The sequence below is a fragment of the Phacochoerus africanus genome, chromosome 15 (genome assembly GCF_016906955.1).
Source record: "Phacochoerus africanus isolate WHEZ1 chromosome 15, ROS_Pafr_v1, whole genome shotgun sequence".
In the NCBI taxonomy this organism is placed as follows: Eukaryota; Metazoa; Chordata; class Mammalia; order Artiodactyla; family Suidae; genus Phacochoerus; species Phacochoerus africanus.
Genome location: NC_062558.1, coordinates 29,538,826 through 29,557,641, shown reverse-complemented (window position 1 = coordinate 29,557,641; position 18,816 = coordinate 29,538,826). Strand labels below are relative to the sequence as shown.

The following is an 18,816-nucleotide window of genomic DNA, read 5'->3' as shown; positions in this document are numbered from 1 at the left end:
CACTGAGCGAGGCCAGGGATTGAACCCTCATCCTCGTGGATACTAGTCGGTTCATTACTGCTGAGACATGACGGAAACTCCCTAAATTTTTAAAAATTTATTTGTTTGTTATTATTATTTTTTGTGGACGATTTGCATTGAGGTGAAATTCATACCAGCCACTCCTGGTTCCCACATGAGGTTCAACTGGTAGGACAAAATTGACATAATTGCCCTCAGGGCTGTCTTCTCTTGGACAGTTCTGTGTTTGATGCTGTACAGACTTTTTCGCAACAGTCCTGGGAGTCAGGATTGCCATACTCATCTTACAGGTGAGGATCCTGAGGATGGGATCAGAAGTACCTTCCCAAGGTGACCCAGTGGTAAGGATGGGGCTGGGTTGTGAACTCAGGGCCACCCCACTCCATAGCCCATTCTCCTAACAAAGGACCACTCTACCCAGCAGCCCCTGAGAACACACTCTAGCTGTGTGTATCCAATGTAGCAGCCACTAATGGCAAAGGAGCACCTGACACAGGACATGTCCAAATGAACACATGCTGTAAATGTAAAATACACATCAGCCATCCAGAGATGGATGGATGGATCAACAAAATGTGGTCTATCTATACTATGGAGTAGTATTCTGCCTGAAAAAGGAAGGCAATTTTTTTTTTTCTTTTTAGGGCGCAACTGCAGTGTGTGGAAGTTCCCAGGCTAGGGGCCAAATTAGAGCTGCAGCTGCAGGCCTACACCACAACAACAATGGATCTCAGCCACATCTGCAACCTACACTGCAGCTTTTGGTAACACTGGATCCTTAACCCACTAAGTGAGGCCAGGGATCAAACCTGCATTGTCACAGAGACAATGCCAGGTCCATCCTTAAGGCTGAGCCACAACAAGAACTCCAGGAAGGCAATTCTGACACAACTACAACATGGGTCAAACTCAAGGACATTATGCTGAGTGAAATAAACCAGTCACAGAAAGACAAATATTGTATGATTCCACTTATGTGAGGTATCCAGAGCAATCAACATTATAGAGACAGAAAGTAAAAAGCCAGTTGCCAAGAACTAGAGGAAGAGGAGTGAGGGGTTTTTGTTTAATGGGGATAGAGTTTTGAATCTGCAAAATGAAGAGTTTCAGAGACTGGCTGTACAACAATGTGAATGTACTCAATACTGCTGAGCTGTATGCTTAGAAATGATTAAGATGGCAAATTTTTGGAGTTCCTGTCGTGGCGCAGTGGTTAACGAATCTGACTAGGAACCATAAGGTTGCGGGTTCGGTCCCTGCCCTTGCTCAGTGGGTTAACGATCCAGGGTTGCCGTGAGCTGTGGTGTAGGTTGCAGACGCGGCTCGGATCCCGCGTTGCTGTGGCTCTGGTGTAGGCCGGTGGCTACAGCTCCGATTGGACCCCTAGCCTGGGAACCTCCATATGCCGCAGGAGTGGCCCAAGAAATAGCAAAAAGACAAAAAAAAAAAGATGGCAAATTTTTTGTGCATTTTAGCACAATGAAACATATATACATATTATATAGTACATAAATGAATAACCATTAAGTTTCAAAGACCATATGAAAAAAGTGCAAAATACTCTACTGATTACTTTTTATTTTGCAAATAAAAATATTTCAAAATTTTATTTATTTATGTATTTGGCCATCCCGAGACATGTGGAGGTTCCTGCACCAGGAATTGAGTTCACATTATCCATGCTGGAACTCCATACCAATAATTTTTTAGTTGATTACATGTTAAAAGGATGACAACTTGGATCTACTGGGTTAAATAAAAATATTATTGAAATTATTGGGAGTTCCCTGGTAACACATGGATTAAGGATACAGCATTGTTACTGCTGTGGCTCAGGTCACTGCTGTGGTGTGGGTTTGCTCCCCGGTCTGGGAACTTCCACACGCTATGGGCATGGCCAAAAAAATTATTCAAATTACTTTCACTTGTCCTTTTTACTTTCTTTAATACCACAACTAGAAAAACCATCACATACGCCTTACATTTTTTGGTAAAAAGTGAAAGATTTATACGATTAGAAGAGAAATCAGGAGTTCCTTTCGTGGCTCAGCAGTTAATGAATCTGACTAGGAACCATGAGGTTTCAGGTTCTATCCCTGGCCTCCCTCAGTGGGTTAAGGATCCAGTGTTACCATGAGCTATGGTGTAGGTCGCAGAGGCAGCTCAGATCCCACATTGTTGTGGCTGTGGTGTAGGCCGGCAGCCAAACTCTAATTAGACCTCTAGTCTGGGAACCTCCATATGCTGTGGTTGTGGCATAGGAAAAAAAAAAGAAGAGAAACCAGAGGAGTTCCCGTTGTGGCTCAGAGGAAATGAATCTGACTAGCATCTACAAGGACTCAGGCTCGATCCCTGATCTCGCTCTATGGGTTAAGGATCTGGTGTTGCTGTGGCTGTTGTGTAGGCCAGCAGCTGTAGCTCCAATTCAACCCCTAGCCTGGGAACCTCCATGTGCCAAGGGTGTGGCCCTAAAAAGACAAAAAAAAAAAAAGAGAAGAGAAACCAGATTATTGCCTTACTTTTTTTTTTTCAGACAGTGCTGTTCTCAGCTGCCCTTCAGAAAATGACTATGTCCTATTGTATAGCAACATGATGGAAGATAGTATGAGAAAAAGAATGTATATATAAATATATGTGTGACTAGGTCACTTTGAAATGAACCCGACTATTATCCATGAGGATGAGGGTTTGATCCCTGGCCTCGATCAGTGAGTTAAGGATCCAGCGTTGCCACGAGCTGTGGTCTAGGTTGCAGATGCGGCTTGAATCCTGCGTTGACATGGCTGTGGGGTAGGCCAGCAGCGACAGCTCTGATTCGACCTCTAGCCTGGGAACTTTTTTTTTTGTCTTTTTTTGCCTTTTCTAGGGCCACTCCCGCGGCATATGGAGGTTCCCAGGCTAGGGGTCTAATTGGAAGCTGTAGCCACCAGCCTACGCCACAGCCACAGCAACAAGTGATCCGAGCCGTGTCTGCAACCTACACCACAGCTCACGGCAACGCTGGATCCTTAATCCACTGAGCAGGGCCAGGGACTGAACCCTAGTCAGATTCGTTAACCACTGCGCCACGATGGGAACTCCTAGCCTGGGAACTTCTATATGCTGCACCCATGGCCCTTAAAAAAAAAAAAAAGAAAGAAAGAAAAAGTAAAAAGAAAAGAGGAAAATGGCTATGTGCTCAGTTTTCATCCTCTCCTGATGTCAGAGTTGTTTGTCCAGAGTCTAAGAGTTTTTTCCTGACTCCTGATGCACCTTTGCATCCCCAGCCCCCCAGCCATAGCTTCAATATCTGTAATGCATCTCCATATGTGCAAACTAGTAGTTTCCAAGTGCTGACAAGATGATTTCCACATAGAAGAGGCAGGAAAGGGCTTTTTAACCTGGAGACTTGCAGGGAGTGGGAGATAGCAGCCTGGCAGGATGCTCTGAGCGCAGTGCCCAGCATTAACCGCTGACAAAGCAGGGCTGTTCTAGGCAGGACCAGCTCTAAGCCGACACCCCATCCCACTGACTCCTTACACTGCACAGACAGCAGCACCCCAAATCCTCAGTTTGCCCACAGGCCTCACCCCACAGCTCAAAGCGGTGCCAGACACACAGCCGAACTTCATGGGCTGCCCCACCACCCAACGTCTGATTCTCTACAGGTGGAAGGAATACTTTTGTCCTCGTTGTGTTCCCATGGTTTCCCATGCAAAATAAAAATAACCGTGAAAGGCATGCCTGGCATCTGCCCAGTTTTTCCCTGTGGGTGGGGGCTGCCACTGAGCAGAACTCCCGAGCCTTCCTGAGCTCACCCCATGGGAGCTGGACCCACGCGAGATGCCAATTAAGTGAATCTCAAATGGCACCCGTGTGGGCTGTTGCATGATGAGCCCGGCAGGGATGCAGGGAGCCGAGGCAAAGCTCTCCCACACGGAGGGTGCTTCGTGCACACAGATGCAACAGGGCACCAATGAAGTAGCTCAGGGTGTTCAGGACCAGGCCTGGGGGCCCTGAGGCCTCCAGGGCATCACTGTGGAGTCAGGGGACTTCCCAGGTCACCCCAGAGGCCTCTAACATTCCTTTAGAACTAACACTGACAAAAAGATGACTTTGGGTACCTCAGTAAGTTCAACAGTTACCACATGACCCAGCCATTCCACTCCTAAGCATATACCTCAAAGTACTGAAAACATATGTCCACACAAAAACATGTACCAGAATGTTCACAGTGGCACCATTCTCAGTAGCCAAAAGTTGGAAAGGACCCAACGTCTACCAATGGATGAACAGAGTAACAAAATGTGGTCCAAACATACAATGGAATATTACTAGGTCATGAAAAGGAAGAATGCACTCTCTCAGCTTGTTTTCTTCCTCTATTCAAAAAGGAGATTGGACTAGAGAACAATTATTCACATAGTAATAACAGTTCACACTTGCTAAGTGTAGGCACAGGTACTATCCTATGCAGTTTATACGTATTAATTCACTGAATCCTCACAATAACCTTATGAGAGAGATATGGTTATTTCCCTCATTTTTGGATAGGGCATTTACGCAAAGGAAGATCAAATAATTTGATCAAGGTCACGTAGCAGGTATCAGGTTAGGATTCACACCTGGGCAGCCTGGTTCTCAAGCCAATGCTTATCACCACTAAGACTTACTTTCACTGCATTACTCACCTCTCAACAAAGGAAACCCAAGGAAAAGAGAATGCCAGCACCTGGATCGAACATTTCTTTTTTTCTTGGTCCCTACAGTCCTTAGAAAGTGTGCTATATTTTCAGAGAGTTGTAACCACAAGTTCTGAACTTCAGACCCCCACAAAGTCCATCCCCTTGGAATTTCTATCGTGGCACAGTGGAAAGGAATCCAACTAGGAACCATGAGGTTTTGGGTTCAATCCCTGGCCTCGCTCAGTGGGTTAAGGATCTGGTGTTGCCATGAGCTGTGGTATAGGTCACAGACGCAGCTCAGATCCTGCATTGCTGTGGCTGTGGCGTAGGCCAGCAGCTGTAGCTCTGACTAGGCCCTAGCCTGGAGACCTCCATATGGCGCAGGTGTGGCCCTAAATAAATAAACAAATAAATAAAATCCATCCCCTTCCCAACAAACATGAGGAGGGGGCTTAGGTAGGAACCCAAGGAGTTTACCCAGACTAAAGAGATGATCTGAGATTCCTTGGGATCAGAGGCAGCCTCTGAATGGGAAGGATGCTGCTGGGAGTGTACAGGGGCTCAGAACAAACCCCTCTGTCTGTCTTTGCCTCTCTAGCACCAGCAGAAGGCCCGGAACAAAGGTTGTAGAAAACTGTTGGTAGGATGAAAGACTGCTGAGGGGCTCCAGTACATTCAGATCTGGGTGGCCATCCTGGGTTGCTCATTGGGGCTTTTTGAGATTTTTTTTTTTTTGGCTGAGCCTGCAGCATGTAGAAGTTCTCAGGCCAGGGGACTGAACCTGCACCACAGCAGTGACTCAAGCCACTGCAGTGACAATGCCAGTTCCTTAACTCACTGCACCACAAAAGAACTCAAGGATTTGCTCATTGTTAAACATGTGCCCGAGACAAACAGCTCAGATTTCTTCCCAGCACACTTAGAATAAAGTCCAAACCCTGGCCTCTAAGGCGCTAGGTGATCTGACCCCTCTGACCTCTCCTTTAACTACCCTTGGCTTCAATCATCTTTTGTGACACTGATCTCTGTAAACAGTGTTTGTTTTCCATAAACAACCATGCCTCAGGGCCTTGGCACTTGCTTTTCCCCAAGATATTTACATGACTTCATTAGGGCTCAAATTTCACCTCATCAGGGAGGCCCTCCTTGATGACCATATTTAAAGAAGCTCCCCACCAAGTCACTCTGTCATAGCCCCCCATTTTATTGATTTATTTATGTATTTATGTATGTATTTATTCTTTTTAGGGCCGCACCTGTGGCATATGGAAGTTCCCAGGCTAGGGGGTCGAATCAGAGCTATAGCTGCCGGCCACAGCCACAGCACAGCCACATCTGAGCCGCATCCACAAGCTACACTGCAGCTTGTGGCAATGCTGGAGCCTTAACCCACTGAATGAGGCCAGGGATTGAACTCGCATCCTCATGGACACTGTATCTGGCTCTTAAGCCGCTGAGCCACAACAGGAACTCCTCAGCCCCATTTTAGTTCTTCCATAACCCTGGTCAGCATCTGGAATGGTGCTATCTATTTGTTCATATATTTACCATCTATCTCCTCTGCACTAGAACATACGCTCCCTCAGGGCAGGGAGGGCTTTGTCTTGTCCAGCGTATATACCCAGTGCCTGGAAAAGAGTCTGGAAAATCAAGGAATCTCCGACAATTTGTCAAAAGGACCTCTCGCTTTCACCTTCTGTCAACCGGGCTAAAGGATTTCTCTCCAGGCAGAGTGATGGTGAGAAAGCAATGTGACACTACAAGACAGAGGTTTTGGAAATTGGAAACCACTGCTCCGTCCCTCAGGCTCCGTGCTCATTCCTGTCACTGGCCAGGCCGGTGAGGAGAGTGGGAAGAGCCTGCCCCTCACCTCCCGCTGGCCCCTCCTCTTACCTTCATGCTTCTGAAACTCCTCCTCAGAGAAGCTGACGTCCTTGTGGGAGAGGTTGGTCATGAGCTGTTTGTTCTCCTCCTGCAGCTGGGCGATCTGGGAAAGGAGGTCTTGAGCTTCCCCTCGCCACACATCCTCTACCAGCTCCAGCTCCTGCCAGGGCAAGGGGCCAGCGTGGGGTCATGGTGTGCCCAGGGCAGCAGCCCCACCCCCCTGACCCTCGGGAGCAGCTCCGGGTGGCCTGGGCTTTAGGTTGTTTCCTTCCTTGTGACAACCAGGCATCCTGCGTGGCAGCATTTATGAGGACCTAGCTAGGTTAGAACTGCCCCCAAGATAACCACTACCCTAGAACTGTACCTTTTAACCATGTAAAAAGGAGAGAGAGTGCAGGGGTAGCCTTAGTCTACAGGGACTCAAACATGCCCAACCACTCCGTGACCTTCAGGTAGACCCTCCATCAGGACAAACCTCTCTCTGAGGGAGGAGGAGGCTGCAAAGGCCCCAGGGAGGCCACCCAGCCCTGGATGAAGCTCCCTGTATATGTGAAACAGGCATCTCTTCAAGTGGCCTTGAGCAACTAACTTTAGAACTCTGAGCCCCAGCTTCTCTTGGCTGGGAATTCATAATAGAAAGACTCACAGTGAAGAAAACAAAAACACTAATTTAAAAAGATCCATGCACCCTATGTTCACAGCGGCATTATCTACAACAGCCAAGATTCGGAAGCAACCTTAAATGTCCATCAGTAGACGAAGGGATAAAGAAAATGTGGTGCATATGTACACAATGGAATATTACTCGGTCATAAGAAAAGAATGAAATCTTGCCATTTGTGACAACATGGATGGACCCGGAGGGTATGATGCTAAGTGAAATAAGTCAGACAGGAGAAAAACAAATACCATATTCACTTATTCATGGAATCTGAAAAACAAAACAAAGCAATAAACAAAACAAAATGAAAACAGACTCATAGATACAGGTGGTTGCCAGAGGGGAAGGGCTGGGAGGGGAGTGAAACAGGTGAAGGTAAGAGGTACAAACCTACAACTGCAAACGAAATAAGCCACGGGGATGTAACACAGCATAAGGAATATGGTCAATAATACTGTAATAACTTTGTATGGGGAGAGATGGTTACTAAACTTACCATGGTGATCATTTCATAAGGTATGCAAACATCAAATCACACCCAAGACTAATATAATATTGTGTGTTAGTTGTATTTCAGGGCGAAAAAAAAGGCTCACAGAGTTGAATGTGAGGATAAACGACATGCCTATTAAAATTATTTTGTGGATAGCTGTAATCAGAGAAACAGACAACCAGTGTTGGCAAGAATATGAAGAGTCCCTGGCCTCGCTCAGTGGGTTAAGGATCTGGCATTGCCATGAACATGTGGCTTGGATCCTGAGTTGCTGTGGCTGTGGCACAGGTTGGCAGCTGCAGCTCCGATTAGACCCCTAGTCTGGGAACTTCCATATGCCACAGGTGTGGCCCTTAAAAAAAAAAAAGAAAGAAAAGAAAAAAAAAGAAAGTGGAACCCTCCAGCATGGCTGCTAGGGATGTAAAATGGTGCAGCTGCTGTGGAAAACAGTCTGGCGGTTCCTCAGTAAGTGACACATAGTTACCATATGACCTATGAATTCCATTGGCAGGGCCCCTCTGCCCAAAAGAAATGAAAACATGTCCCCATGTAAAAACATGTACATGAATATTCATTCACAGCAGCATGAGTGATAAAAGCCAAAAGGTAGCAACAACCCAAATGTCCTTCAACTGTTGGACAGGTAAATAAAACGTAGTGTATCTCCACAACAGAATATTATTCAGTCAATAAGGAATGAAGCCCTAACACAGGCTACAATGTGGATGAACCCTGAAAAGAGGATGTAGAATGAAAGCAGCCAGTCAAAAAAGGTCACGCAATGCATGACTCCACTTATGGGAAATGTCCACACTACGTCAATCCATAGATACAGAAAGCAGATGGGCAGCTATCCAGGGGCAGAAGGGTCAGGGGGAATGAGGAGTGACTGTTAATGGGTCTGGGTTTTCTTTTTTGGTGTAATGAAAACATTCTAAAATTGAAGTATTGTTTGAACAACTCTTTGAATAAACTAAAAGGCCCTGAATTGCATGCTTTGAACGGGTGAATTGTATGGTATGTGAATTATATTCAATAAAGCTGTTACAGAAAAAAGGTATTTTGTAAAACCATAAATTAAACAAAGCTTTATTACTGTTGCCTGGATAAAATGTTGGTTTAAAGCACGGATACTGGGGCCTGTTGACCTGAGTTTGAATTTTGTTTCTGACACTTACTAGCTGATCTTGGACAAGTTATTCAACCTTTGGGTGCCTTGGAAATGAGGAAAACAGTGTATATCTATGCCTGAGGGTTGTCACAAGGATTAAATGGCTAATATAAATAAAGGCCTGGGATAGTGCCCAGTACCCAGAAAGTACTAAAGAGATGTCTGCTAATTTCTGGTCCTCCCACAGCCCATCACAAGCCGGTCCAGGTGGCCGGATGTGCAGCATCGCCTCCGTTCCTCTTTTAAATAAGTTCCTAAATCCCATCTCCTTTGTCAGGAGGCCTGAGGCACCAGGGAAATGAGAGGTAATAACTAAGTATTTGCACAACTGGTTCAAGGTCACCAGAGGAGCTGAAGGGTGGGGCCAGAGGGTGGAAGTGTTGGTGGAATGATGGAGGGGCATGGGACCTTCCCACATGCAGGTGTGGGCTGGAAGCAGAGTTAGGCTCTCCCTGCCCTGGTCCTCTCTGCTCCCACCTAACATAGGCTGAGCACAAAGAGGGCCCCAGTGCAATCAGTCAAAGGCAACTGGCTGGACACAATGGAATATGACTCAGCCATAAAAAAGAATGAAATAATGCCATTTGCAGCAATGTGGATGGACCTAGAGATGATCCTACTAAGTGAAGTAAGTCAGATATAATCTGGTATCACTTATATGAGGAAGCTAAAAAAATTCATACAAATGGACTTATTTACAAAACAGAAATAGATTCACAGACATAAAAACACACTTAGGATTACTAAAGGGGAAATTAGCGGGGAGGGCTAGAGAATTTTGGATTAACAGATATACACTACCATATATAAAACACTGTATAGCACAAGAAACTATATTCAACATCTTATAATAACCAATAATGGAAAAGAATCTAAAAAAGTATATACACGTGTGTGCATATATATACATATATATATAAAACCATGTGTACATGTATATACATATATATAAAACACATATACAACTGAATCACTCTGCTGTGCACCTGAAACATTGTAAATCAACTATACTTCAACTGAAAAAAAAAATGTGTAACTGGCTGGGGTAGGCAGAATCATGGCCCCCAAAGATGTCCACATCCTCATCCCTGGAATCTGAGAATATGTGACTTTACACAGCAAAAGAAACTTTGAAGATGTGATTCGGTCAGGACCCTGAAATGGGGAGATGCCCCTGGGTTATCCGGGTGGACCCAATGTAATCACAAGCGTCCTTAAAAATGAAAGAGGGAGGCAAGAAGGGTCAGAATCAGAGATGATGTGGTGACAGAAGCAGGGGTCAGAGTTGAGATGTGAAGATGCTGTGCTGCTGACTTTGAAAAGGAAAGAAGGGGCCACAAAACTAGGGATGCAGGTGGCCCCCAGAAGCTGGAAAGGCTAGGAGATGGATTCTCCCCTAAAGGCGCCAGAAGGAATGAATTTCCTGACACTTTGATTTTAACGCAGGAAGACTCATTTTTGACTTTTGACCTCCAGAATTCAATCTGGTATTATCCATATCAATATTACTCATAATATCTTATTATTCAGTATGATAATAAATTTATGTTATTTTGAGCCAGTAAGTGTGTAGTAATTCGTTTTGGCAGCAATAGGACATGAACACAGAATTTAACCCTCAGGTCTTTTTTTTTTTTTTTTGTCTTTTGTTGTTGTTGTTGTTGCTATTTCTTGGGCCGCTCCCGCGGCATATGGAGGTTCCCAGGCTAGGGGTCCAATCGGAGCTGTAGCCACCGGCCTACGCCAGAGCCACAGCAATGCGGGATCCGAGCCATGTCTGCAACCTACACCACAGCTCACAGCAACGCCGGATCGTTAACCCACTGAGCAAGGGCAGGGACCGAACCCGCAACCTCATGGTTCCTAGTCGGATTCGTTAACCACTGCGCCACGACGGGAACTCCCCTCAGGTCTTTTTTTTTCTTCTTCTCGCAATGAACTAAAATTGATGCTGACGAAGCTGCTTCTTGCCTCTAAGCTGACCATGGAGAATTTTTTTCTTTTCCTTTTTTTTTTTTTTTGGTCTTTTTAAGGCCGCGCCCTCAGCACGGGGAAGTTCCCAGGCTATATGTTAGATCAGAACTACAACTGCTGGCCTACACCACAGCCACAGCAACACGGGATCCGAGCTATGTCTGCAACCTACACCACAGCTCACGCAACGCCGGATCATTAACCCACTAAGCAAGGCCAGGGATCAAACCCGAATCCTCACGGATACCAGTCGGGTTCTTAACCTGCTGAGCCACAATGGAAACTCCACCATGGAGCATTTACTCTTGCCTCCATACCAGCTAAAAAGGCTCTTTTAGGAGATGCCTCTGATTGATCACCTCCTTAGTCTTGTCCTTTCTTTTTTTTTTTTTTTTTGTCTTTTCTAGGGCCACACCCCACGGCATATGGAGGTTCCCAGGCTAGGGGTCTAATCGGAGCTGTAGCCACCGGCCTACGCCACAGCCACAGCAATGCCAGATCCGAGCCACGTCTGTGATTTACATCACAGCTCATGGCAACGCCGGATCCTTAACCCACTGAGCAAGGCCAGGGATTGAACCCTCAACCTCATCGTTCCTAGTCAGATTCATTAACCACTGAGCCACGACAGGAACTCCCTCCTTAGTCTTTTCAACACTGTCTGCTAATTCCTTATGCTGGCCCATGAGGCCCAGCACAATCAGATCCTTGTACCTCCCTAACCTCATCTCCCACCCGTCTTCCTCACTTGCTCTGCTCTTATTATTACCAGCCTTCTTTGTGTTCCTTGAATACACCAAGCTCACTCCTACCTCAGGGCCTTTGCACTTGCTGTGCCTCCTGCCCAGAATAACCCTCCCCCAGATCTATGGTTGTCATCTACCCTTCAGATCGCAGCTCAGTTGTCATCCCCTCAGGGAAGCCTTCCTGACTCCCCCATCTACAAGACCCCAACCTTGACCAGTCTTTTTTATATTTCTCTTATCTTCTTCATGGCTCTTAACATAAACTGAAATTTTTTAAATTAAAAAAAATTATCTCCTCACACTGGAATTGCACCATTGTTTTTTTTTTTTTATGGCTGTATCTGCAGCATATGAAAGTTCCAGGTCAGAGACTGAATCTGAGCCACAGCTGTGACCTGCACCACAGCTATGGCAATGCCAGATTCTTTAACCCATTGCATTGGGCCAGGGATCAAACTCTCGGCTCTGCAGCAACCTGAGCCACTACAGTCAGTTTCTTAACCCACTGTGCCACAGAGGGAACTCCACACCATTCTATTAGAGTAGCCACTAGTTACACGTATCTGCTGAGCACTCAAAATGCTGCTGGTCCAAATTAAAACATATCATAAGGCTTAAACACACTAAATTTCAAAGATATAGTTGGGTAAAAAAGAATACAAAATATCTCAAAAAAAATTTTGTAACTATGTGTAGTGATGGTTGTTAACTAAACATTATGGGAATCATTTTGCAACATGTATATATCAAATCATAATGTTGTAAACTTAAAACTAATACAATGTTATTACATGTCAATTATATTACTATAAAACAATCTTTTACACTGATTACATGTTGAAATAATATTTTGGAAAGTCTGGGTTTGACAAGGTATGTTATTAAGGCGTTCCCATGTGGCTCAGTGGGTTAAGGATCTGGCATTGTCACTGCAGTGGCTTGGTTGCTGCTGTGGCATGGGTTTGATCCCTGGTCTGAGAACTTCCATACTGTGTGGGCATGGCCCCCCCAAAAAAAACAACCCGAGGATATGCTATTAAAATTAACCTCATTGGTGTCTTCTCCCCCCTCCTTTTTCAGCAGTGCCTGTGGCATATGGAAGTTCCCCGGGCCAGGGATCAAATCTGAGTTGCCCCAGAGACAACACCAGATGCTTAACCAGCTGGGCCACAATGGGAACTCCTGATGTCTTTATGTTAAAGTGACACACCACGTTATATTTCTATGGAACAGCACTGTGCTAAAAAGTCAGATCCTTGAGGTCTAAGACCTCTTCTGCTGTGGTCACCACTGTCTCTCAGAACAGTGCCTAGCACATAGTAGGTACTCAATAAATTCTATTGAATTATAAATGAACAATGCTGTTTACATTTAGATGCAACTGTGGAGTCCCCGTCGTGGCGCAGTGGTTAACGAATCCGACTAGGAACCATGAGGTTGCGGGTTCGGTCCCTGCCCTTGCTCAGTGGGTTAACGATCCGGCGTTGCTGTGAGCTGTGGTGTAGGTTGCAGACGCGGCTCGGATCCCGAGTTGCTGTGGCTCTGGTGTAGGCCAATGGCTACAGCTCCGATTAGACCCCTAGCCGGGGAACCTCCATATGCCGCGGGAGCGGCCCAAAGAAATAGCAAAAAGACCAAAAAAAAAAAAAAACCCACATTTAGATACAACTGTATATACACAGCTTTCGAAAGTCTATTTTTTTTTTTTTGGTCTTTTTGCCTTTTCTAGGGCTGTTCCTGCAGCATATGGAAGTTCCTAGGCTATGGGTCTAATCAGAGCTGTAGCCACTGGCCTACGCCAGAGCCATAGCAACATGGGATCCGAGCCGCGTCTGCAACCTACACCACAGCTCACGGCAACGCCGGATCCTTAACCCACTGGGCAAGGCCAGGGATTGAACCCGCAACCTTATGGTTCCTAGTCGGATTCGTTAACAACTACGCCATGATGGGAACTCCTCAAAAGTCTATTTGTGTGTGTTTCCTGTCTTCCCTATTACCTACCCACTGCCTGAGATGAGGACCTGGTTTTCCTTTCCTCTACATCACCCGTGTCACCTAGGAGGGCACTGCAAGCTGTGGTCCATCAATGGGGTTACAAAGTGAGTAACCAGGTAGAACATAAGACTATGGCCTGGGACTGAGTGATGAACAGAACTGATTCTGAGGGTCTTTTGGGAGGAGGAGTTGGTGGAAGAGAGGGTGCATGCTTTACTGGAGCTATAACTGTTGAAAGAGAAGAAGGAAGGAAAAAAGGAAGGAACGGATGGAAGGAGGGAGGGAAGCAGGGCAGGGGAGAGGAGGAGGGAGGAATGAATAGACAGACAGATAAGAACAAGGATATGCCAAGACTTTTGTGTAAATAACACCTTGAAGAGCCTTTGAGGCTGCGGGGGGAAAAAAAAAAAAATCAATGAGTCTTTCTTGATCCCAAGAATACGAAAGAACAGGGACTGTGGTTGTGAAGGGGAAAAAAAAAGGTTTTGTCCTCCAAATTAGAAAAGATTGTCCTCAACACTTACAAATAAGCTCTGACTCTGAACACACTGGTGTTTACTTCCTGGCTGACAGCGTTCCAGAAGTGACAAGTGCAGCTGGCTGGGAATGCCACCTAACTCCAGGCCTAGTGGCCTCTGATGGCTCCCAAGGGTGTCTCCCAGCTCGGCTGCAGCAGACTTGAAATGCTTGGGGTGGGGACAGAGATGCTGGGACTTGTGTGACCTGGGCTAAGCCCCTTAGTCAACTGCCCCAATAAAAGGCAGTTGTATGAGAGGATCTCAAGGTTCCTTCCTTCCCCAAACCCTCTGGGAGAGATAGAAGGATCTGGAGAAGGAGTAGCGGTAACTGAGGTGGGGCGGCATCTCCATTTTCAGCCTAAGAGCACTCAGTGAAAGCCTTTCCTGGTCTAAATGCAAGTTAACACTGGTAAAGCCCTCAAAATGGGCCAGTATTTGTCTAGGGTACTTTAATTCTAACCATAATCCTATGAGGTGGGTACTATATTATTATCCCCATTTTACAGCTGTGGAAACTGAGGCACAGAGAGGCAAGGTAACTTGCCCAAGACCACACAGCCTGTGAGGGAAAGAGTTTGAAAACAGGCTCTCTAGCTCCAAAGTCCCTGCTCCTAGGAATCCTGACCTTCATTACAGGACAGGGACATTGTCTAGCTCTCAAGTTCCCTGTGATCTTGGAAATGGTGCCTAAGGTTTTCTCAGGAGTGTGAATCTCCTATCTGACCCCAGAGCATAGGGGCCTATGAGAACAAACACAATCAAACCTCCAAAACACTAGTGCTCTTAACCACCTAAGGATCTGCCCTCAGGTTAAGACTGCCTAGGCTCTGCTCCTTGAAAAGACACAGACCTCAAAGTACACACAGTAGGTGATGGCTGGTCAGATAGGTTCAGAGAGGCTCAGTGTATTTTCTGAGGCCACAGAGCAAGACAGAACCTGCTCAGGCACCCTGACTCCTCAAGGAAAAGCATTTCCTCCCATTCTCAGTCCGAAGGGTCTGACAAGAGCTTCCTTGGGCTGTGGTTGGGGCAGGAAACCACACATCTCCCACTTCCTTTTCCCCAGGCACCTTGTCTGGCCTCCAGGCCCAGTGAGGAGGCCCTGATTCTTGAGTCCAGAGGGATTCTTCTTCACAAGGCAGAGGCTTGGGCATAAAACTGCCTGAAATCATCCTCCCTCAAGGGAAGAGGCACAAGAACGACCTCCACCGGGGCTGGGACTCTGTCTGCACTAACTTGAGACAAATCCCCTGTCAGCACTAACTTGAGACAAATCCTCGCACTCTGATCCTGTTTCTTCATATATAAGATGAAGATAACAGTCCCTACCTCACAGAGTTGTGTGAAGATTAAAGATAAAATCACCTCAGGTTAATAGACTAGAAGAAACCCTGCAAAGCCATTTGCAAACTGGAACTCAGAGACTGAGGGTCAATGAGCTTAGTGGCTAGAGGTCATATCCTCTTGGCTCTGGAGGGTTCTAGAGGAGGATGAAGAAAGGGGCCTGGTGTCCTAGCTTCTCAGGTGACACTGAAGGGCAGGGGGACTTATTTCATTTCTGAAAAAGAATAACATTACTTAAGCACTCAATTTTTTATTTTTAAATTTTTTTTTTGTCTGTGTCTGCAGCATGTGGAGGTTCTGGAGTGAGGAGTTGAACCCTTCCCACATCAGCAACCCAAGCCACTGCAGCGACAGCTGGATCCTTAACCTGCTGAGCCTCAGCGGGAACTCCTAGCTAAGTACTTTAGAAAACATTCCATTTAATTCTCTTTTTTCCTTTAAATTTTCCATTTTAACTTTTTTTTTTTTTTTGGCTGCACCTGCATGCTTAAGTTTCTGGGACAGGGACTGAACGTGCACCACAGCAGTGACAATACCAGGTCCTTAACCCACTTAGCCACCAGGAAACTCCCCCATTTAATTCTTTTTTTTGTCTTTTTTTTTTTGCTATTTCTTTGGGCCGCTCCCACTGCATACGGAGGTTCCCAGGCTAGGGGTCCAAACGGAGCTGTAGCCCCCGGCCTACGCCAGAGCCACAGCAACGCAGGATCCGAGCCGCATCTGCAACCTACACCACAGCTAACGGCAACGCCAGATCGTTAACCCACTGAGCAAGGGCAGGGACCTAACCCGCAACCTCATGGTTCCTAGTCGGATTCCCTAACCACTGCGCCAGGACGGGAACTCCCCCCCCCCCCCATTTAATTCTTAAAAGGTGGATCCTATTAGTATCACCATCTGATATGTGAGGAAATAAAGCACAGAGAGGCTAAATAACTTACTCAAGGTCACACAGCTATTAAATGGTAAAAGTAGGACCGGAACTTAAGTCTGACTCCAAAGAACTACCCTTAATCTCTGGGGGTGGTATATGCCAGGTCCCCTAGACTGGGCAAAAGAGGGCCGGGGCCTCCATCCCTATCCCTGTTGCCTATTCTCTGTGTACACATAAGTGTCACCTACAGTTGTCCTATACGAAAGGGCCCCTAGGTCCCAGTTGCTCCACTGCCCGGATGGGCAGACTGAGGCTACTGCCCACCTTCTGGTGCTTGCGCTCCTTCTCGATGCGGTCCATCCTCTCCAGGCGCAGACGGTCCAGCTCGAGGCGCAGTTCGTCCAGCTCTGGTGCGACGTGGTGGCGGCTGACTAGCACCTCCAGAATCTCCAGGACGCGCACGACCTTGGGCATGAGGCGCGCGATGGCCTCGCAGCCGTGCTGGTCGATGACCCGCTCGAACTCGTGGCCCACGAGCGACGCGATGTCATACACGTCCATGACAGTCAGCTCCGCCACATTCTTCTCCAGCGCTGACTCGGCCGCTAGCGCCGACCCCCGGTCCTCCTCCATGGCCCCCCGCCCGGCCTCTCTCTCACCCCGCAAACTAGTGCAACTCCCAAACTTGCCGCTGTCGAGGGCAGCGCCGGGCCGGGCCCACCTCCCGCTGCCGCCGCCGGCCCGCGCTTAGCTGGTCCTCCGGCGAGGGCGCACCGGGCGGGCGGCGGGCGTCGGCATGGGCGGAGGCGACGGGCCGGGAGCCAGAGGTCAGCGCGCCGGGTGCGGGTCTCAGCGCCCCGCTCGGCCCAGAGCCTGCTCCCCAGTGGGGGGAGAAGGAGGAGGAGACGGAGGCGAGGAAAGCGCGCGCGTGCGCAGGCCCGCGGCGCCTCCCAAGTTGGGAATCCGAGTTGGGCGCAATGGAGGCGCGGGGTCTAGCTGGAGAGGGGGCCCCTACTGCCCTCGGAAACAGTCCTCGCCCGAAGCTCGCCCACACGCCCGGGGCCTGGAAAGGAAGGGCGGCCGCGGCCCCTCCGGGAAACTTTGTCCGCGGCGACGCCGGGTGACCGGCTCCCCCCGCAGAGATGCCACGCGCCCCGCCCTGATCCCGGCCTGGAGAGGGGCGCGCCCAGCTTCCGCCGCCCGAGGGCGCCCTGGGGCCCCCACAGGCACCGCACCCCCACCCGCCAACACCGCAGCCCCCCGCCCCCCCGGACCCCCAGCTCCACCCGCGGGACCTTCCTTCCCTCCTGCAGCCGGATCCCCCAGCGTGTCCGGAGGCGCCACCCCCTCCTCGGGCCCGGTCCTGGCTCCTCCTTTCCCACTCTCGCCTGGAGGGGTCAAACTAGCCCGGAGGAGAGGGAGTGGAGGCGGTGGGGATGGGGGTCGCCGGTCTCTGGACGATTCACAGCGTCAGCGGGCAGCCCCAGCTTTGGAGAGAAAAGGAGGGTTCCGGAGGTGGACTATGGGGTGGGGAGTCGAGGACCCGCCCCACTGACCTGGTCACCAGGCAGACCTGGCGACGCCAGGCCCTGTGCTCCAGAAGAGGCGCCCGGGAGAAGGGCAGAAGAGTGGTGCGGTCCTCTGCTCCCTGAGCCGCGGGGCTACGCTGCCTGCCGGGCCACGTCCATTAGTGGCTCCTTGTGACATAAACACCACTTCACAGAGGTGAGGCCGGGGTTTGGATTTCAGCTTTCTTGTCCCAAGCCCTCTTTCCTTTTGACCTGGCTAAATCCGCTAGTCCATCAGACCACCCATCCCCGCCCAGGTGAGCCTTCCCTGAACCCACAATCCCACCCTTCACACCCTCATGCATGGGTAATTAGGGACCTGCTTTTGCATCCACACAGCCTGCTGCCTACTCCCATAAAACTGCTCTTAGCACAGTGAGTTTTAACGTAGTTACAGGTAGCCTCCCCCATCAGATTGTGAGCTCCTTGAAGGCAGGAAAAAAAAAAAACCTTTAATGTCTTTGTAGCTATAAAATCCACCCCAACCTGATACATGTGGATTAAAACTGAAGACTTTCAAAGTTTAAAATGTACTGAGCGTGGGTTAAGAATCAGGTATTGCTGTGGGCTGTGGTGTAGGTCGCAGACACGGCTGGGATTCCGCATTGCCCTGGTGTAGGCTGGCAGCTGCAGCTCCCATTCTACCCCTGCCTGGGAATTTCCATACCCCGCAGGTGCAGCCCTAAAAAAGCAAAAAATTAATAAATTAAGTAATTAAAATGCACTGAGCATTTGCTTTATATTTAGTTTAAAAATATATAGTGTTTACCATGTGCCAGATGTTATTCTAGGCCTATTATAAATATTTCCTCATTTACTCCATGGCTTTTCAAAAGTGGCCTGAGAACCACTGGGGTTCCCCAACACCCAAAGAGTCTCTTTGAGGTCCCTTTTGCTAGC

General features: G+C 48.0%; 1 protein-coding gene across 4 annotated transcripts in view; it reads right to left on the bottom strand.

The window, feature by feature from the left end:
- RILPL1 (Rab interacting lysosomal protein like 1) overlaps nucleotides 1-17,228 on the bottom strand; it is a 47,017-nt gene extending 29,789 nt beyond the window's left edge. For 3 of the 4 annotated variants that reach the window (XM_047760588.1, XM_047760590.1, XM_047760591.1), the window contains exons 1-2: nucleotides 16,673-17,116; nucleotides 6,579-6,729 (exon numbers count right to left, since the gene is read on the bottom strand). In XM_047760588.1, coding sequence (XP_047616544.1) covers nucleotides 6,579-6,729; nucleotides 16,673-16,981 — 460 coding nt within the window. In that variant the 5' untranslated portion in view covers nucleotides 16,982-17,116. Of the gene's footprint in view, nucleotides 1-6,578; nucleotides 6,730-16,672 lie in introns of all 4 variants that reach the window. The other variant, XM_047760589.1, reaches the window with a different exon arrangement.
- Nucleotides 17,229-18,816: the final 1,588 nt, after the last annotated feature.